Below are 21953 nucleotides of genomic sequence, written 5' to 3'. Positions count from 1 at the left end.
GGTTAGGGTCAATCAGGAAGGCAGGCAGGCGAGCAGTTGGGAACCAGTAGTCCTGGATTGTGAGAGGGGTGTCCGACTGGATTGTTTGAGGTATGTCCAATGCTACTGGGATTGGGCCTAAACGGGCAGTCAGACATCCCTCTAGGGGTCCCAGATTGGAGAGGGTGCAGGCTGTGCTGAGGGACACACACACCCCCATGCACGAATTTCGTGCAGTGGTCCTCTAGTCATTAATAGTTATAATGATAATACTTCAAATCCAACAGAAATACATACAGTATTCATCAGGAGAGTGTTCAAAATTATTTATAGTAACGTTCATAAAAGCTCCAACAGGGAAATAAACCCAAATGCCTATTAGCAATAGCATGGAAAATTAAAATGTAACATATTCTTGCAATGGAATACTGTGCAACAATGAGAATGATCAAGCTAATGCTACAGGCAACAATATGGATGAATCTCATAAACAAAATGTTTAATAAATGAAGCCAGACACAAAAGAATGCATACTGTATAGCAGGGGTCCTCAAACTTTTTAAAGTGGGGGCCAGATCACGGTCCCTCAGAGAGCTGGAGGGCCGGACTATATGAACTACTAATTCCTACTGTAACACCTTGGCTGCGCTCACTGCCCAAAAAACCTGGCGGGCAGGATCAGACTCCCCTGGGGGCTGCATGTGGCCCGTGGGCCGTAGTTTGAAGACCCCTGCTGTATAGTCTTATTTATAAGAAGTTCAAAACAAATCAGTCTTTTGTGAAATTCATTGAGCTATATACATTAATAATTTGTATATTTCCCCCCTCTCTATTTACAAGTTAGAAACATAGCCAGAGCCAGTTAAAAATAAAGTAGTATTGATTTTATTGCTTATAAATGTAAGGTTCAGAGTTTTGCCAGAAAATGTCAGGATTTTTTATTTACAATTCCCTCATCAGCTCTGGCTTTCTGAAAATTCTTACTTAAAATTGAAATAATTGGACTAATTTTCAGACGCCATCAGACTGTCTTTTCAGAATGAAGGTATCTGTTTTTATCTTAGGAGATAACTATTAGTCCCAATTCATCTTGAGATACTCATTTGAATGGGAAAACAACTTAGATTTTCTTTTAAAAAATAATTATCATTTAAAATGAGAATGAATGCTTTAATAAAAACACTGTGGTCAAATAAAAAGTTTTATGTTTTCTTCCTTTTTTTTTGTTAACCAGGTGGTTTCCGAAATTTGCATACCATTGTTTTGGGAGCTTGCAAAAATGCTCTCGAAGTAGACCTTGGTTACCTCATCATCACTGCTGCTCGTAGGTAAGTTTTCTCTTCACCTGCGTCTTTTAGAATTATATGTATTTCCCTGTTTTACAAAAATTTGCGGGAATATGTGTGAAAAGTTTGATCATGCTTTGTTCAGAATTCAGATACACTGGAGTTTTTAAATAACAGCAGGGTTATCATTTAGTGGTAGTCTTATCTTGTAATTGATGACCAGTTGAGCTCTTTCAGATCCAGCAATCTCTGAAAGGATGTGGTCTCATCAGAGAAAGGCAGTCAGCTCTCTAGAAGTGCCTGAGCGTCTAACAGGCGTCAGCATTGATTCTCTGGTGCCTGCAGCCCTCTCAGGAAGCATGTCTCAACTTCAATGATTTTCTGAATCAGTTTAGTTAGTTGGAAACATTACTTGCTGTTGGGAAATCTGTTTTAAAATCAGCCTTTTCAAGTTTCTGACCTTATAACACATTTCCTATCACTATGCCACATCTACTATTTGCTATATCAAAAAGTCTACCTCTACGTGTACTTTAATATTTTATTTAAATTGAATCAATTAGTTTTTCAATTTATTCGAAAACAAAACTCATTTTATCAGTTGGATATTAAGAAAATGAATAAAGCAAAACTGTTTCTAAGTTTAAATAAATAGGTATTGTTACTTACTGTAGAACTGTATGCTCTTTGTTAAAATGGGATGTAATGGTTAGCATAGAAAAGAAGTTAAAAAAATACCAGCACCAGATTCTTACTTGACTTAATCAGGTTTAAGAAAGCACTGGGAAGGATATAAGATTCTTACTGTGTAATTCATTGTTATTTAATAGGAACTTCCATGCACCACCTAAGATTTGCCCACACTTTGCAATATGTATCTTTAAAGGAAACATCTCTAGTATTTTTTAATGGAGGGGGAAAAAGTTGTTTGCCTTTGACACTTTAGTAAGATAAACTTATTTTAGAGCCTTATATTAGGAAGAGACTATGATTCTGGTTGCTTGTATTTTACTGTGATTTTATCTTTGTCCATAGGTTACATGAAGTTCGAATCCAGCCTTCCCTAACCAAAGATGGCGTCTTTTCTGCCCTAAAAATGGCAGAGTTGGAGTTCCCCCAGTTTGAAACCCTTCATCTGGGATATGTAGATGAGTTTTTGCTACAGAGTAAGACTTATCCCATTTTTTTTATTCTTTAGGATTTCTGGAGGGAACTTATTTGACTGAAACCTGAATTTGGATGTTCCATATTTTCCTGAATATAAGACAACTTAAACTCTTAGGTGCTCTCACTTCTTGAAAAAAGAAATTTTTAATTTAAACTTGAAGTGTCAGTGATTATTTTTTTCAATATTGCCTCTGAATTTAGCATATTATAGAAAATGTAGTGATTATCAGTATACTAAAAAAAAAAAAAAAAAAAATCCTTATCTACATATCTACATTTGATATTGTCTCCGCTTTGCTGCCCAAGTTTCTTTCCCATTCTGCTTCATTTTTTTCACAGAATGTCATCCTTGGTTCCATTTGTTGAATTTGATCTGCCACACTTCTTGAAGCTTTTGATGGTCCTCTCAGATGAGGTCCCATTCCCTGCCCATGCTCTTCATTTCCATAATTAGCCCGCTGGGGCTACTGGATTTCCCAGATAGTGTGAGCACATAATGGTCAGTATTCATTTAATGATGATTGCTGTTGGAAGGCTTGTTCACAGCATTTTCTGGAATGTATTTACAATGGGGAACTTAGCCTTTGGGTTTGAATGCATGTCAATTCGTTATTCAAACTTTTCTCCCACATGACGTTAGTCATACATGCAAGAACACCAGCATGTTTTTATTTTTGCAAGAATTAGTTTATTCCCCATGTAATTTGCAACAAGTTTTTCTTACACTGTTCACTGTCATTCCAGATGGCATTTTTTTCCTTTGGATCTAATTTGTGTTGTAGAAAACCATAGAAGGCTTAATTCCTCTGGTCAGGACAGTCCAGTTCAAACCGCATGACTGTTGTCCTTTTTCCATTTCTAATAATTAGCATAGTAATAGGTGTTTTTTTTTAAACTTTTTCTTTGTTGCAGTTCTCATTAATACAGGTGAAGGATTAAAACAATCAAATCAGCCAATTTAACACAGGACTCACTTAATCTTTATAGCTTTGAAAGAGATCAGCTTTTCACCAACGTAGCTTTAAAATGCTAAATTAGTATAGTAAGTTCATATAAAATTAGTGTACAGTAAGTCCCTTCATAACATTTTTGGTAAGTTCTTGGAACTATGGCAAAACAATGTTTGTATAATGAAACTAATTTCACATAGGCTAATTGATATAAACAAGAATAAAGTTCTTGTGGTATCTTATCAACATTGTAATGAATGACATTGTAGGACCTGCTTTATTTGATATTAAACTTTTCTGGTTTTGAATGAGGTAATATCTGTGTAGTAACCTTACAAAATTATTAACTTGGTAATTAGTGTTCTTTCTATAATCTTGTATTTTGTTCTTCCCCAAAACTCAAAACATTGATTTGTTATTTCACTTATTTATTCATTAATTGATTGCCTTTTGTATGTGCCCTGACTGGAGATGGAACTTGCAACCTTGCTAACAGAGCTACCTGACCAGGGCATATTTCTCTATTGTGTTTCTGTCCCTCCCTACACATTTTCAAAGAAAGAACTTTACCTTTGGCTACTATTATCTTATACTTTGCAAAATAACTTGTTTCACAGTCTTTTTCATATGTAATAGTCTCTTAGTTCTGACCTTTTTTATAAGCTGTCTTCTTCATATTTGCTGCAGTTCATCCATTTCTCTCGTATAATTGTTCTTCTCTGATTCTCCAAAGGCAGCCTAAAATTTTCTGCATCAGAATAGGATCCAAGTGCCTCTATTTAGAGAGGAACGAGAGGTCACTGGTCACACTCTGTCACTAAATCTCAGCTTCAGTAATTTAGATTTTAAAGCATCTGTGTAGGAGGTGGGGGTGGCCCCTGGTAAAACTTGAGTCACTTTTTTTTGTTTCAGAGAATCTGGCAAAATATAAAAAGAGACAAAAATCTTCTTCTCAGACATTTATGGTAGAAGTGACCGTGCCAGATTGAGGAAATGGACATGCTGAAAAGCAGGTGCTATGTATTAGGAATATAAGAAAAGTGACCTAAGGATGAATACTTAGAGAAGCATTGTTTGTTTACATAGATTGATGATCTCAGAGTTTCCTGTGAATGTGATAGGGACCAAACACTCATTGAAAACCAGAAGCAGTACAAAGTGATCTTTAGTGCTGAAACTTTGAAGAGAGAATAGGAGATGGACTTGAGGCCTACCTACTAATGGTGGGGCCTTGAGCAAGTTACTTTAGTCTATGTTTTCTTATTTGTTGTGGTTTTATCTTCATTTAACAAATGAGAAAACATGGGCTTTTATAATTTCTCACATTTAGAAAGCATTCAGTAATGGTAACTTTTAGCAGAACTTTGAGCTGAACTAAAAAAGAAACAAAAATGAGTCTTTGGTGATGTCCTCAGGGTTTTGAAAGAGTGTTACAGTCAGGAGACCCCAGGAATCCGCTAGTAGTCTCAAAGGAGTGAATGTGGGCCATGGATTTCTCATATCAGGCTGTTTATTCAGACAGCACCCAAGGAACAGAGCCAGTTCAAGATTTACTTGATCAGAGGAGAGAAGAGGCAAGTTTTAAGTCCAGTGGACAAGAAAAAGCTTTTTATCAGAAGACTGAAGAAAATTGCTTAGCTTAATGGTAAAGGATGGGTTCAAAATTGCTTAGCTTAATGGTATAGGATGGGTTCAGGTAACCTGCAAGAAAGGCCCAGAAAGGATGCTATCGGAGAGAGACTGTGAACTATGTAGAAAGCAAAATTGGAAGAGTTGTGGAGTAGGTTGCTTGTTTTAAGCATGTTCCGAACTGAAGGTATAAATCCCTGTAGTATGCAGGGCAGTTTCACCAGAGCAACTGTTTCCTTTGTGCTTTGTGTCACTTGATTACAAGGACTGGGAGAGATGTTGTTTGAATTCCCATATTCCCCAGCCCTGTGCTGGACATTGAAAATGGAAATGTGACCTAGATACTGTTCAGCTGGACCATCCTGGAGAGTAGATGGAAGATAAAGAAACACTGACAGGGAACGTGGGAGGAGATGTGATTTCCAGTGGCATAAACTAGAATGCAGGGACCTCTTCAACTTATATCCACCCCCTCATCTGTGATAAGACTGTAGGAGCTCAGTGGCAGAGAGAATGGGTGTGTGTGAGTTAGAAGTCCATGCCTTGGGGACAGATACAGATTTACCAACCAATAACATGGGCTCTAAAAATGAAACTGAATTCCCTAAGTTTATTCTTCTCTATATGTGGCCACACCCAGCTCCATAAACATCCTCACACTGTGAAAGAGTAATATTTTTAAGGTATTATTTTTCTTTTAAAAGATAAAATTAAAACTTCATCATAGATTTGAACTAATACAATGCATCTGTCAGTTTTGCTTTAAGAATTTTTGCTTGCTTTTTGCCTTTTATAAATAATTGGAAATGATTTTTCCTATTAGCTGCCCCCCCTTAATTTTTAATATAAATTCTTACTTTAACGTCCATTCGTACAATACACCTAATTAAAAACTATATCTGAACCTGAAAACGATGATGGGCACATGACAGAGAATGATCATAGAGAGTGATTGTACTGGATGCTAAGATAGAGAATTGGCAATGATCCTCGACACTTAACCCTTTTTCTAAAAAAAAAAGTATTTTTCTTTTTAGGCAGAATGGCTAATGCAGATCTGGTGAAGTACGGTCTGGCCGATGTGGTAGAAAATCCTGGCATTATCACCGATATAGGGATGAAGGCAGTCAATGAAGTTTTTTCCTGTATCAAATATCTGGCAATTTATAATTGCCCCCATCTACATAATCCATACAATTGGATTTCAGGTACTGTAGGCTTAAATCTGGCTGTGTTTTATGTTGAGATAATATGTTTCTTTGTTTTCTGTGTGTGCTATGGATTGCATTTGTAATATAAAATGTAGATATTTTACTTGGATTATTAATACAAGTTTTGGGAACTTTTGATAACAAAGAAAGAAGTATATTCAGTGCCTTTTTGAACTCCTGACAATTTCTGTTCAGAAGTTTGTACTGTCCAGGTTATGAATTCAAGTGCCCTGATCTTTATATATACTTCTTTGGGCCAGGCACAGACAATGAAGGTTAGAAATTGTTGCTTGGGATATTATAGTTATTTTCTCTGAATTACCTTCAAATGGCATATTATCTGAAAGGGCAAAGTGGGTATATATCTAACATTAATTAGGTGACATATTACACATTAACTTACATATATATATATTATTGATTTTTTTACAGAGAGGAAGGGAGAGGAATAGAGAGTTAGAAACATCGATGTAAGAGAAACATCGATCAGCCGCCTCCTGCACCCCTCTACTGGGAATGTGCCCACAACCTAGGTACATGCTCTTGATTGGAATTGAACCTGGGACCCTTCAGTCTGCAGGCCAATGCTCTATTCACTGAGCCAAACCGGTTAGGGCTATAGACATTTTTTTTTTTTTTAATATATTTTATTGATTTTGTACAGAGAGGAAGGGAGAGAGATAGTTAGAAACATCGATGAGAGAGAGTCATCGATCAGCTGCCTCTTGCACACCCCCTACTGGGGATCTGCCTGCAACCAAGGTACATGCCCTTGACCGGAATCGAACCCGGGATCCTTCAGTCCCCAAGCCGACGCTCTATCCATTGAGCCAAACCGGTCCCGGCTATTGACATTTTTTGTCACCTTAAAATTCTAGGTTATTTCAGATCTCTCTTTCCCCTCACCCCCCTGTGACTTTTGTACTTGGTATTTTTCCTTATGGGGGAGTTGATTTTTCTCCCCAAGAGTGTAACACTATTTATTTCTTTAAAGATCCTTCTTAAATACTTAAATTCTCAACCTGTAAATAAATTCAGAACTAGACAATTTTCATTGTGATATCCTCTTTAATCAAACCTTGCCCCCTCACAAACACCTGCAGAACTGCCTCCTCTGCTGTCTGAGCCACCTCCCAGGGATATTGTAGCTCCTCACAAAGCCTGTCTTCAGGCCTGTTTTGGGGCTCTGGGGCCTCAGTTGAAATCAATCACTCAGAATGACCATGTCTCACCCACCAGAAATGAAATCCCTGGCCCAGCTGCACCAAGAAGTTATTGGGAAATCCAAACTTTAGGAAGTGTAGACCACTTTTAAAAAATAACATTTATTGGGTTTTTGATTTGTTTGTTTTCTTAAATACAGAAGAGTATAAAGAAGAAAATTTAAAAATGGCCTATAATCCCATCACTCAGAACTGTTAACACTTAAAAACTAAAATAATACATGCACTTGATAAACAATATCAATCAGTACAGAAAGGTACAAAAAGAAAAGTCTCCTCGAAGGTAATCACCATCAACGGTTTCTTGTATATTCTCTGGGCAGACTATTTTGGGCATATTGCAGCCTATATATGTATAGCATTGAAAATGATTTATATATACAAAAGGACCCTGCTATGTATGCAGTCCGTTAGTGGTCTTTTGTACTAGGAATGTTTTGAGAGCTTTCCAAATCAAGCATATTCAGTTCTTCATTCTTTTAAAAGCTGCATAATGTTCTGTTAAATTAATGCACCAATATTTCTTTAGTATCCCACTGTTGAATAGATATGTAGGTTGTTGAGTGGATCACGTTTAAATCCAGGCTAAGTTGGTCCCATGTTAAAGATTCCCACAGTGAAATTAGGCACAATGATCATAGTTTACAGTTATCAAGTTGTAGAGATAAGAGAAAAATTATTTAAAGAAACCAGATTCAAAAGTCTTCGTGATCTATAGCAAAATTCATCAGTAATGAAGAAAGTGTTGCTTAAATTCTCTCTGGCCATTTCTTCAACAGATCACTCAAGATGGACACGATTGGTTGATATCAACTTAGTGCGGTGCCATGCTTTGAAGCTGGACTCCTTTGGCCAGTTTATTGAATTATTGCCGAGCCTGGAGTTTATTTCATTGGACCAGATGTTTCGTGAACCACCCAAAGTAAATCATATTTGAGAGAATTTTTGTTCATTTATTTTGGTACCCAAAGAAGAAAACAAAACAAGTGTTTTCTTCCTAATAATATACCTTTACAGTGTTATAATTGGACTTTTTACTGCCAGACTCAGTGAAGGTATAAAAGTCAGAATAATACAAGGCCTCTTTCTGGTACATGAGTATTAAGGGATCTCTAGAAGAGGGGAAGAAAAAAGTGGAAAAGCTATCTTCATCAGTTATATAAACTGACGGTACAGTAAGAGCAAACACAGAAATTTGGGCTAATACAAATTATTACTCAATATTTGGGAGATTAAATCTCTAATCTGGAACCCAACATATAAATGAGGATTATGAATTTATTTGGAAATGTCTTACTTTGCTGCTGTCTTTTTTAGTTGGTTGTATATCCTGGGAAATTTGAGATTGCCCAGTTGAACAAAATGTTATTTTAAAACTGCCTAACAAATAAAATTTATACTCTCACCATAAAAAAAAAATTAATGCTTCAACTAAATATGTTCTGTCTTGTCAGTTCTTAATGTCAGTTACATTCCCACTGTTGAGTCAGTGGGATTTGAGGTCAGAACACTGGGTTTCAAGTTCCAGCTGTACCTCTTATTGGTCATGTGCTGTTGGGCAGCTCTCTTCCATCATGCATCTCATCCGACAATCAAGCATAATAACAATTTATCTTGCTTGAAGTGTTGTGAGCCTTAAATGAATTCTTGTATGTGTATGTAAAAGCATTTAATAAATAAAGTGCTATATAAATATCCTTATGTAGAGATGAAATAAGGGATATAAGTATGTGGTTTTTGTCTTAACCTTAGGGCTGTGCTCGAGTTGGTCTGAGTGCAGGCACTGGAATTGGGGTGTCCTCAGCCCTTGTCAGCAACCAGAACTCTAACAACGACAATGATAACAATGCCCAGAATAATGCCAACATCCATGACAACAATCATCCAGATGACTCAGATGAGGATAATGACTTCCAGCCGGATCTACAACCAGGAGAGCAGCAGTTTGCAGCCGACGGTAACCCAGATCTTTTGTGAGCTCCAGATAGAGATGATTTTTACTTTGGATTATACTTCTCTGACTCTATTCTGTCCTTCCCTCCATTTCACTTTTGTCACTTTACACATTATGGTCCAAGTTGACAAGGTAAATGAAGGGATGGATGAAATTTGCCTGTCCGCTTGCTTGTTTCAAGTTCTCCATGTAATGCGTCTTGTCCACAAAATCTATAAGGCTACTTACAAAATGGGAAGGACTTGTAGATGCTATGGGAAGTAGGGTTCAATGCTCCTTTGAGGCCTGGCTTACCTGAGATTTAACTTTCATGATTTGGGCAAAAGAGCAATTCTTAATGTGTCCCTGAACAATAGATGTGGAATCTTCAGCTTCCACATGCCCAGAGCTGAGAAAAAGAAATACCAGTGATGTAGTTGACACTGTGTTTGGCATCTTCCACATACCTTTCATCTTTAAGTCTTCACAACCACCCAGCAAATTAAGTACATGAACTAATAAAGACCTATTGGGTTTTGCTTATATAATTTTTCTTCCAATTCTTTAATATTGACTAAACACTTGCTGTGTGCCAACCCATGTGTTAGTAGGCTTCATCTGCCCCTCTGTTGGTGAGTGAGGATAGAGTGAAATTATTTTTTCCACTTCCCCAATTGACCCTTAAGAACTAGAGAAAAGCCCTAGTTGGTTTGGCTCCATTCTGATTAAGGGCATATGCCAGGTTTGTGGGCTCAATCCCCAGTAGCGGGCATGCAGAAGGCAGCCAATCAGTGATTCTCATCATTGACATTTCAGTCTTATTTCTCCCTCTCCCTTCCTCCCTGAAATCAATAAAAAATATATTTTTTTTAAAAAAGAAAAGAACTAGGAAAGAATCTCTTCTAGCCATCTATCTGTTGCCCCCTCACCCATTCTTATGGGCACAGTAGTTAATGAGAACAAGAGCCCTGATGGTATATAACTGCTTTGATAATGAAAGCATACTGTGTATAGAACATGACTTCCTTTAGGGTCACTCTTTTGTTTGCAGCCCCTCAACTAAGAATCATCTGTAGACATTGTCTTCCCTTTCCTACCTCACACATTCTCTAAAGAACTCTCCATTTTGATTCTTGAAAGTCAATAGTAACTCTTAACAAAAGCTAGTAGTCATTTCTCCACTTTCATCTTAGTTGACATCTCAGCAGCATTTGTCATTGTTGCCCACTTGTACCTTCCTGAGATATTTTCTTGTCATCTCTGAAACCATTTTTCTGGTTTTCCTCCTATCTCATTGGACATGCCTGCTCAGTTTTCTTTCCTTGCACCATTTGCTCTATTCCACATTTTTTCTTGATCTCACTAAATATTTTTTTCTACATGAGCTCATTCAGTCTCATGGCTTCTATATCAACTAATGAATTCTAAACCATTTGTGCCAGCCTTGATCTTCTTACTTTTTGAAATATTGCAGTTTATCTTGCTTTATTTGTTTTATTTCCACCTAACTACTCTTAGGCATTTCAAACCTACAGTTAAATATCTGCTGCAACCCCTGTCCTCCTCACCACCACCACCACCCCCCCCCCCCCCAAAAAAAAAAAAAAGAAAGAAAGTACAGAGCAGAAGGTGCTAGGAACTAAGGAGAGGGAGTGAGGTGAGATTAGGTATCATCTCCTTTGTCTTGTGGTCCCTGAGTGTCATCATACTGGTCACCGGCACCATAAGGATCTGGAATTCAGAGAACACAGACCATCCATGGGAAACTGAAAGCAGCTGTAGTACAGAACCACCCAAACCCTCTGAATCCAGTTGTGGTTGGTGTTAATTTACCATACAGATTCTAGACTCCACTGGAAAGTTTACTTGGCCATATGTTTCTCAGTGCATAATGGAAAACGCCTTCCATTGTGAATCCCTAATTAAGGCAGCAAGGATCAAAATATGTGCAAGAACACTGTACATTAAGAGAGAACAATGGAACTCAAATATACTAACATAGAAACTTAAGCTTTTAGTTTGTGTGGAACTTACACACAAACCAAATATTTGAGGTACAGTCTTATCAAATCAGAGATCTTGTGCTGTGAAAGGCTGAGCAATTAAAAAAAAAGTAGCACAAAGATTCAAAATTAAAAGGGATCAATGAGAATTAGTTGGTATGACTAAAATTGATGCTTCAACTCTAGGTGCAAATTTAGCATTATTTGTAAAGTTAGATTAAAATTTGGATTGACATGTTTATTTTTCTTAATGTAGAATTTTAAAACTTTTCACACATGGGCCTCTAATGAGTTTTGGACCAACCCCAGAAGCCATCTACTCTTTATCACCCTGTTGTATTTAGCTTCATCAGCTTGTATTCATTTGGCTTGTCTCTTAAGGAGATTCTATAAGGAACCAGATTCTCTTTTGGTTGGATGGCTGATTTCTCAGCAGTAGTTATCGAACATCTTAAGCATTGAGGATATAGTGATGAACAGGGTGGACATCTGCTGTCCTCTGAGTTGAGCCTGAGCTGTAAAGGTGTAGGATAGTATTGGTATTATCTTGACTCAAACTGAGATCAGGCACACAGATTTAGGGATTAAGGGGGTACTGGATTGAGTGCCCTGAATACTGACTTGAGGGATTTGGATTTAATTTTAAAAAGCTAGCAAAGCTAGCAATTTTTTTATTTAGGGTCCTCTTAGAAAAGTGACCATTTTATCTTAAGACTGGTAAACTGATTAAAACTTTAGTAGTTATAGTAAACTGATTGAAGCTTAGCATTCTGAAATTGTTCACTGTGCTTATCCTCTGGAAAAAAATATAAAAGTACACATTTTTATTTATTGATTAAAGGCCCGGTGCACAGAATCTTGCATTGGGTGGAGTACCTCAGCCTGGCCTGCACCCTCTCGAAATCTGGATGGATAGCTGATTTTAGCCCAATCCCTGCAGGACCAATCCAGACAGGAGGGAGCCCAATCCTGTGTGTTGAGCATCTGTCCCCTTGTGGTCAATGCACGTCATAGCAACCGGTTGTTCGGTTGCTTAGGCTTTTATATATATAGATAGGCTCTAGTAGCTGTAGTGAAGACTTTGTTGCAAATTAAACATTTGATTACTATTAAAATGTCAATAATGTACTTAGTGTATTTGTTAGTAACCCTTGCCACATATTAGCCAAAAATGATACCAGAGGCTCTAGGGCTTAGGAAAGGAAACACAGTTTCAGCTTGCCTACCCAGAACATCCTGGATTAGCTGGCAGGTATTATGAAATTAATTGCTTATAAGATGATCCTAAGGTCTTCCAGTAGGTGGCTCTTCCTACCTGTTTGTGTTCCATTAGCTGGCTCTTCCTACCTGTTTGTCTCCCTCTAAGCAAATAGCATCTAATAGATGATCTAATACCAAATCGAGGGAGACAAACAGTTGCCTAGTACAGCCATCTCTGATAGCATCTTCAGGAATGAAAATGGTGTTTTCTCTCAGCTGTGTGCCTTTGTTCCTGCTTTCATCTTACAGTAATGGGCTTTCTTCACCAAGTGATCCCTTCTCTCCTACAGAACAGTTGGCCACTTCTTGTTAAAGTTAATATATATAGTGAAGCACAATTTTATGATATTTTTCCAAAGTGGGCCTAATAATCAGGGGCGTGTTCGTTTCTCAGGGGTGCCCTGTTTGGGCTGCCTTTGTGGTTTTCTTAGACCTTTTCTGGTTTGACTTTGTTTATTTTTATTTAAGCATTGAATGAGATGGAAGACATGGTGCGAGAAGATGGAGAGGTGATGGCTGAGAGTGGACATGAAACTCCAGCTCACAGTCAGGCAGTTCTTCCCGTGGATGTTGATGAGGAACAAGCAGGTAACCATGTGACTTCCCACAGTCATGGTTGTGAAAACTAGGGCCAGACGAATGAAGTAAAGCACTAAGAATGGTTAATTTAATTTTAATTTTATTTTTTTACATTCGGCTAATGATCCTGTTAATTATTATTGAGGACTATATTATATTAGGGTTGTCCTTGCTACTTGTATATATATTTTACTAAAGTTTGCTCTTAATTTTTTGTAACTGTGACAACAACTTTATTGGTACATGCCGTGTGTGTGTGTGTGTGTGTGTGTGTGTGTAGAGAAAGAAAGCACTCAAATTGTTGATGGAAAAATAAATGACCTGACCAAATATTTTGCTTCTCCTCTCCCTTCATTTTGGTGTTGAGGGGAAGCAATGGAGAGTTGACCTGGTTTAGTAACTAGATCAAGATCTAATCTTTTGCTCTGGTTGACTATGGCAGGCTATAGTCAAAGGCCCTTAAAGATGATCTAATATCCTTCATTTTGCAGTAGGGAAACTAATATTCTTCCACAAGTTTGAAAGTTTTTGCCCATGACCACTCAGCCAATGAGCAAGGGACAGAATTGATATTATAACTAAAATTATTTCACTCCTGATCTATTGGAAGGCTACCTTGTCTTTGAGTTGAAAATATGTTTTACCCTATTTTAAGTGTCTTACAGATGCAGTCACTTAACTAATATTGAGTGCCTATTCTTTGCTAGGAATTTTACAATATTAACAGGAAAAAGATAGGCGAGGTTCCTTGGAGCTTACATTTTATTGATGGAGCGAATATCAGTCACTCTCCAGAGAAAATTGGCTCATAGAAGCTAAGGATTTACTGTGTGTAGTGCTAAGCAGGTTAAACATTCTTTACATACTTGTAAATATTCAACCAAACTGTAACGGTGCAGCTAGCCTTTAGGTGCATCCAATGAGATAGATCTATATTCCTTTAAGGATGCGGAGAGTCCCATAGGTGTCTGAGGTTCATCTTCATTTCCTTTGCCTTCTTTGTACATTTGCAAAATTGGAAAAACAGCCTATTTTAAAAATGATTATCATGACTGTTATTTTGATTATATTAGCATGACTTAAACATTATTTTTTCTTTTCTAATTAATCCTCACCTGAAGATGTTTTTTCCATTGCTTTTCATAGAGATAAGGAGAGAGGGGAGGAGGGAGGGAGGGGAAGAAAGAGAAACATCAATGCTGAGAGACACACATTGACTGGTTAACTTCCACATGCACCCCAAATGTGGGTCGGAGTGAACCTGAAACCCAGGTAAGTGCCCTTGACTAGGAATCGAATCCAAGACCCTTTGGTGTATGGGCCGATGTTGTAACCATTGGGCAACAATGGTGAGGACGGCTTATGTGACATTTTCAAATAGTGAAGATCCTGTAGGGAGAGGCCATATAATCTGTTTTAATTTGTCTTTAGAAATGTATAAAGTTTGTTGACATATTAATCATACTTAATGTTTATATAATGCTTTAGAGTTAAAGTACTTTCACAGTATCTCATGCTAGTGTATATTCCATTTAAAAATGAGTGATAAGGGAGGCTCCATAGAGCCAAAGCATGTGTGTGAGCCCAAGTTCCTAGAAACAATACTTAGAATGAGAGTTTTTCTTGGGCAAAAAAATAACTTACACCTGTGCTTTTTGTTTTAGGACCCAGTGGTCTTCAGCGTGTAGTAAAACCAACTCCAATTACTGTTCATGATTCAGAGAGTGATGATGAGGAAGATAGTCTAGAGCTCCAAGAAGTCTGGATTCCTAAGAATGGTCCTCGGCGTTACTCTGAGCGGGAAGAAAAAAGGAGAGAGTCAGAGCAGTCCAGGGAATTGTCAGGTGAGAAATTTTGTCATGCCCTGACCTACTAGTGAGAGTCATGAGAACCAACACACATGGCCTTTATTTATATAAGGTGCCCCACCCTGGCTTGCGGTGCAGTTCACCTTTCCTTACGAAATGTGACAGGAGCAGGAAAGGCAGTAGCCCAAGGGAGAGTGCAATCCCGGTGTGCTATCTAGGGCGAGTGGAGCACAACAAAAATATTGTGGAGTCAGGGCTCTGGGAAGAAAAGACAGACGTGGGGACTGTGACTGCTAGGCTTTTAGGAGTGGTGATATCAGGGGGTGGGGTTAGAGAGGGCTTAGTCAATGAACCATGCAGAGCAATGAACACACAGACATTCCCCAGCTCATAACCTGTCCAGTTGTGCTTAGTGAATGTTGGTGGCTGGTTTGGTGCTTGGGGAATCCTTTTAAGTATGTTCCTATAATCCCCTGCCTCTTCAAATCTGGTCCACAGCCGTCTGCCATTTGCTTCATCAGAAAACTGTAATTTTCTTAATATTTAGGTTCTTACTTCCTTGTCTTTCCTTCCCTATTATTTCTCAGAACCATATGCTTACCACTTTCAGCAAAGGATGAGGTTTTAAAATTCTCCACTCATTTTTTTCTCGGGTACTCTCTCCTTTATATGTTTGAATGCATAGTTCATTATACATTTAACCCAAAACCTGAAATAAATAAATAAATATATACACACACACACACACACACACACTTCTGTGTATGGAAAGCTCAGTTCTTTAGACTTGGGAAATTTACTCACCATTGACTAATCACACAATCCTTATTTTATGCCTTTTAAGAAAATCAGATATCTTTACACTGTGGTTGAAAGGAGCTTTAATGGAAACCAAAATTAGGAGTAATGTGACTAGCTGGTTAACTTAGGTTTCCTAGAAAGTTCAGTTTCTAAATGTAGAAACTAGGTCTTCTGCCAGCCTGATAAAACATGATTTGTTTTTATGTACCCTTTATATATTCATTGAGCCTTACTGTGCTCGTGTTAGATGCCACGAGGGATAGAAATGAATAAGGCATGATCTCCCTGGGGAACCTCTAGCCTGGTTTAAGTGTCAGGTCTGAAACATGTATAATAATACCACAGGGAGTGTATTACAGTGGTATGGGAGTGGGGGTGCAGAACAGATGGCACAAGAGGTCCAAGGCTGAAGAATTGATGTGAACAAAGGCCCTGAGGGAGTAAGGCAGGGATATAGTTGGGGAAAAGTTTGGGCTGGGTTATAGAATGTATACAGAGGGGAGAAGAATAGAATGTAAGTATGGAATCATCATACTGAGCCTTGAGGAATATAAACCTGGAAAGCACTAGAGAACCATAGAGAATTTTTTAGTAACTGAGTGATGTCACTATTATACTTTAGGAAAATTAGTGTACATTATTTCCTGTTCCAAATTTATTCTTGCCTTTTGTCCAGAATTTGTACTGAAATCTTTTTTTTCCCTTGGGCCATTCTTCTTTTTCTATAAGCAGTAAGTGGAAAAGGCAAGACTCCACTTCGAAAGAGGTACAACTCCCATCAGATGGGCCAATCGAAGCAGTTTCCCCTCGAGGAAAGCAGCTGTGAGAAAGGCTGTCAGGTCACCAGTGAGCAGATCAAAGCCGATATGAAAGCAGCTAGGGATATTCCTGAAAAGAAAAAAAACAAGGATGTGTATCCCAGCTGCAGCAGCACCTCCGCCAGCACAGTGGGAAACTCCAGCTCACTCAGCACTGCTTCTCAAAGCCCTGACTGTGTAAGGACGGTGAACAGCAGCGGCTCTTCCGAGCCTAGCCCTGCAGAAGCGGATGTGTCCAGGCAGTGTGTCTGCTCCCCTGCTGGGTCAGAGGACTCCATGGAGGAGGGAGATGCAGAGAGTTCTGTCTGCCCCAGATGCTCCTGTCACAGGCCCCAGGAATCCCAAAGGAGAACTAGCAGGTGTTCTGATGAGGAACGTCCTTCAACCAGCCGAGCCTGTGTTGTGAATGGCCCGGATGGTACGAGATCCGCCTTTTCCTTTAGGACTCTGCTACAAGGGGGGTCTTCAGGCCCAGCACATGATGAGAGGACTAATGGGAGTGGCTCTGGGGCTACAGGTGAGGACAGGAGGGGGAGCTCCCAGCCTGAGAGCTGTGACGTGCAGTCTAATGAAGACTACCCTCGGAGGCCCCTAACAAGGGCCAGGAGCAGACTCTCTCATGTACCGCTGGTATCTGAGTCAGGTATGACAATGCTGCCAGGACTAGCAACTGCAGGTTAGGACTGGAGAAAGGCGTTAGCTCATTCCACACGATTTCCTACATAAATCCAGTGGGGCAAATGAATTCTATGTTGGTGTTCTGGGATCCTACAGATTTGAGCTAATTTTCAGCAGTGATGGGGGTTGGGGAGGGTGTGTAAAACAGCTTGTAAAGCAGCCAACCCAGACAAACTCAAGAAGTTGTTTCTAAGAAAAAAAGTATTACCATGTTTATTCCCCTAAACACAATACTGATTCCGATGTGTAAGCCCCAATAGATAACCCTCTATTGCCATTCCATGCTTAGGGAAATCTTACTGTGGTGAAATTTTGAACCTTAGCCAGAAGGTAAGGACCTGAAGTTGCTGGGGCTGTGGGAACATGTATGGATATACCCCTCTATCTGCCACTAGTTACCTAGTAATTTTTTCTGAAGTGTAGTTTTGTTTCTAGTTACATTTGCCAGGATATAAGCAGGTAAGTAATTTAGCTAAGGATTATTTTGGTAAAGTTATACTCAAACATATATATAATTTCATTAATATTTATAATATGAACACTAAGGAATTGAGTTGGATGGGGTGAGCACATTTCTTAGTCATAATTCTATTTATATCAGACCTTCTTATTTTTAAGTTACCTCTGTCTTTATTAAGTCATGTGCTCATGACTTAATTCATTCATCAATGAATCCTAATATATAAAAACCCAGGGTCCATAATGACCAACTGAAGGCTCCACTGAACACTGGATGTCATACTTGCAGTCAGTGCTGGGTTGCCGCCGCTGCAGGTGTGGCGACCCAGCACTGATTGCCAAGGGGGCTGTGGATCAGGCCCAGAGAGAGGCCCGAAGAGAGAGGCAGGGTCTGATCTGCAGTCTCCATGGCAGCTGCTAATCTGCTGTTGCCTCTCTCTCTCTCTCTGTGGGCTTTGCCAGCAGGGGTTGCTGATCAGCGCCTCCTCTCTAAACAGGCCCAGAGATAGGCCTGGAGATGTTGACTGGCATAGAAACCAACCAGTCAGAACCAAATTTGGGTGAACTGTGAGGAGCCAATGGCTACCTAGGAGGCAGAGCTTTTGACGTTGACTGGCATAGAAACCAACCAATCAGAACCAAATTGGCCAGCAGGGAAGGGCAATTGGGGGGAGATCAGGCCTGCAGGGGATGGCAGTTGGGGGCAACCAGGCCAGCAGGGGAGGGCAGTTGAAGGCAAGATCAGGCCAGCAGGGAGGGCATTGGAGGCAAACAGGCCTGCAGGGGAGGGCAGTTGGGGACAAGATCAGGCGTGTAGGGGAGAGCAGTTGGGGGCGAGTTCAGGTCGGCAAGGGAGGGCAGTTAGGGGCAATCAGGCAGGCAAGCAGAAGGGTTAGGGGCAATCAGGCAGGTAGGTGAGTGGTTAGTCCATGCACGAATTTCGTGCTCCAGGCCACAGTAATATATTTTAATTTTACCCAAGTTTCCCTCAATTTAAAAATCTTTCAATCGCCCGCAAGACATAGAATTGTGGGTTTTTTTTATATTCTAAGTAGACCTGATTGCTTCATATGGAATTAAAATAACAAAAATAAGCTTTTATAAGATAAATATGAGAACTTAATTACGTGCTAATTCTCATAGTAGCAGAAACATATTAAAACATATACAATATATGAGTTTTATTTAAAGATTTCATTAAGCCTTGCAAAAACTAGTTTGGTCATATGATGAAAATACTTTTTTCCTTGAATTTTCCTTGAATTTAAAGCTTGAATTTTAAATGCTTTATGATATTTTTTTAAGAATAATGGAATTTACCATTTTAACCATTGAAATATGCAGTTCATTGGCATTAAGTGTGTTCATATGTTTGCAACCATCACCAGCATCCATCTGAACTTTTCATCATTCGAAACAGAAATTCTGTGCCCATACACAGAAACTTCCCACACACAGCAACTCCCCACTAAATAGAAACTCCCCTTTAGGACACTTTTGTTGTTCAATTTTTTCATTTGTAAAGTCAGATCTATGTGTTTACTTTTATGTTTTTTTCCCTTTGTTTTTATGGTATGGAAGGTCTTTCCTACAACTATTTCAAATAATTGTTCACATCTCTGCATTTTTTAATTCATTTTTTGTTTATTATTTTAATTATTTTAATCTGTGGGAACTAGATATTTTATTTCAAACTGTCACCAGGTTATGTCAGTACAATTTATTGACATCCATTCTCGTGTCACTATTTTGAAATGCTCTTTTGTCTCTTTGATACAATTAAGTTTGTCTCTGGGCATTCAATTCTATTCTATTGTTCTATCCTCTTTCATTATTATTTGTCAAAATTTCCTTGACTAGTCATATTTTATCATTTAATTTTTAGAGTTGTATTTTAAAATAATTTTGTCAAGCTCTAAAAGCAAATCTTGGTTTGGTTTGGATTTCTGTTACATTGACTGAAAAGATTATTGTCATTTTTGCAGCACTGAGATTTCCTATTTCAAAACTTATTTTCTCCTATTTTGTCCTATTATTTTCTCCTATAATGTCTCCCGTAAAATTTTATAGTTACCATTTTGGAGGTTTTGGTTTGTTTTATTTTTGTTTTTAGCATAGATCCTTTATATTAACTACAGGGAGATAGGGGACTTTGGCTTCTTTTTTGTTTTGTGTTCTGCTATCCCTCTTACTGTTTCCTTCTGACTTATTTGTGACTAGAACTTTTTCTTAAATAATTCCCAAGAATTTAAAAAAAAAAAAAAAAAGATTTCTTACAGCGCTTTTTACTTTTTTAAGTAAATTACATTTGTTATCTTGTGTTTTTTTTTTAATTTGAGAAGACTTCTCATGTATGTAGTTGATGTGTAAATAGTAGGTTAATTATTTTCTATTATTTTTTACACACAATATAAATGTCCATTTACTTTTTTTTTAATTTAAGATCTTAATTGTTGAAAGTATTACATATGTGTCCTTTGATCTCTCTCCAGATGCTTCCACCCCCCAGCACCTGCCCTCATCCCCATACTGTCTGTGTCCATTGGTTATGCTTATATACGTGCATACAAGTCCTTTGGTTGATTATTTACTTTCAATAACAGTTTTCTGGAGAAATGTCAAAGTGCTGCTATTAATATTATCTAGATATTTTGGAGAGGAAAACTAGTTTTTTTAGATGGCTTTCTTCTTATTTTTAATCTAGCACGTTTTTTATGTCTGTCAGTCATCATGCTTTAAAAGTTTTAAGGAGAAAAAATCCAACTGGTAAAGGAACAAACTTGATTGAGTGTTATGGATTTTTAAAAAATTACTTTAAAGAAAACATTTGAGTTTTTTATTTAGTTTTCAATTTATGACCTTATATAGTGTAAAAACTATGTTAGAAGCTAATATAGTTATTTGTCTTGTGAATTCCTATTTTGATAATAAAAACCTCTAAGTTTTCTTTATCCTCATTGTATAATACTTTATAAAATAAATACCACAAAATTGACTAATTGGATTGTCAAAGAATAACATTTAGGATTGATATGGTGTGGTTCTCATAAAATACTTTCTTTCTTTGACACTTAACACTGGATTGGTTTGCTTTAGCAAGCCAGTTGTGTTTCTGTAGCACCTTCTAACCTAATGTTAACTACACTATGTTGTAATTTTGTGTTTTACTGTCTTTCCAATAGACTATAAGCTTTATGAGGGCAGGGACAATGTCTGCTTGTTCACTATTATAAGTCCAGCTTCTAGAATAATGGGGCTCAGTGAATAATTGTGAACTTAATCAGTGGTAGGAACCACCATTTGAAGTATGTTGGTACAGGTGGATCAGTGATTTTTAACCAGTGTAGCAAGGATTTTTAAAATAAGCAATACCTATTTGGTCAGGGACACTGACCTCTTTTCCCTAAGGTTGTCAAGTTAAAATTGACAACAACACACTAGCCATCTAGTGTGAATGAATCAGAATTATACAGAATTATACCCATCTTTTTGTCAGCAAAAATACATTTTTGATATGCTGCAGAATTTTAGATATTTGTATGTGTCATGAGATGAGTAAGGTTGGAAATCGCTGTGAGGTATGAAATCACTAACATTTTTTCCTAAACAAAGAAGGTGGCATAAGAAAATAACAGGGTGAACTCTGTTTTCCTTTTACATTGGGAAGCCTTTGTTTTTCAAGGTAATCGGTATATAAAGTGTGATTTAGTTTTATAACTTTTCTTAGGAAACATAAGCAGCCAATGTGGGCACTCTAGAGAGCAGGAAATTTAACTTTGAACCACATATTTTAATGAATTAAAGAGGAGGGGAGAGAGCAATCCAGGAACGTGAGAGTTTGAAAATTGTGAAAGGAGAATGCTAATAGAAGATTTCGCTCTGACCATTGTCACAAAGGAATGGAATACTGTGGGATGCGGCCTTCAGGTATACTGTGGAAAGCAGCCTTCAGTGGGTTGCCTAGATAAATAGTTTTTATGTTTTCCCAGAACCTCTGGGCTTTGCTTGGGTTCTGGGTCATTTTAGGAAGTTTGGTGGGTAGAAAGAACTCTTGGGCTCCCTTTTAAGCTTCTTCCAAAGCAGCTGATTTCAGTTGTTTTGCATGGTAAAATTCCCCAAAGGTTTCAGATGGTGGAGGAAAGGTTCTGGTATGTCAAAAACACACACTT

At 38.1% G+C, this 21953-nt stretch overlaps 1 protein-coding gene across 10 annotated transcripts in view; it reads left to right on the top strand.

Annotated features, from left to right (window-relative positions):
• Positions 1 to 21953, top strand: part of FBXO38 (F-box protein 38) — a 55550-nt gene that overhangs the window by 23030 nt on the left and 10567 nt on the right. For 4 of the 10 annotated variants that reach the window (XM_084884642.1, XM_084884638.1, XM_084884643.1 and 1 more), the window contains exons 8-15: positions 1214 to 1307; positions 2301 to 2431; positions 6049 to 6219; positions 8225 to 8367; positions 9198 to 9402; positions 13110 to 13229; positions 14885 to 15064; positions 16559 to 17290. In XM_084884642.1, the coding sequence (XP_084740768.1) occupies positions 1214 to 1307; positions 2301 to 2431; positions 6049 to 6219; positions 8225 to 8367; positions 9198 to 9402; positions 13110 to 13229; positions 14885 to 15064; positions 16559 to 17290 (1776 nt within the window). Of the gene's footprint in view, positions 1 to 1213; positions 1308 to 2300; positions 2432 to 2798; positions 2932 to 6048; positions 6220 to 8224; positions 8368 to 9197; positions 9403 to 13109; positions 13230 to 14884; positions 15065 to 16558; positions 17291 to 21953 lie in introns of those variants that run through there. The other 6 variants (XM_084884646.1, XM_084884644.1, XM_084884645.1 and 3 more) reach the window with 5 other exon arrangements.

The sequence above is a fragment of the Pipistrellus hanaki genome, assembly GCF_964339955.1.
Source record: "Pipistrellus hanaki genome assembly, chromosome: 5".
NCBI classification, from domain to species: Eukaryota; Metazoa; Chordata; class Mammalia; order Chiroptera; family Vespertilionidae; genus Pipistrellus; species Pipistrellus hanaki.
This window is presented reverse-complemented; position numbering and strand designations above follow the sequence as displayed.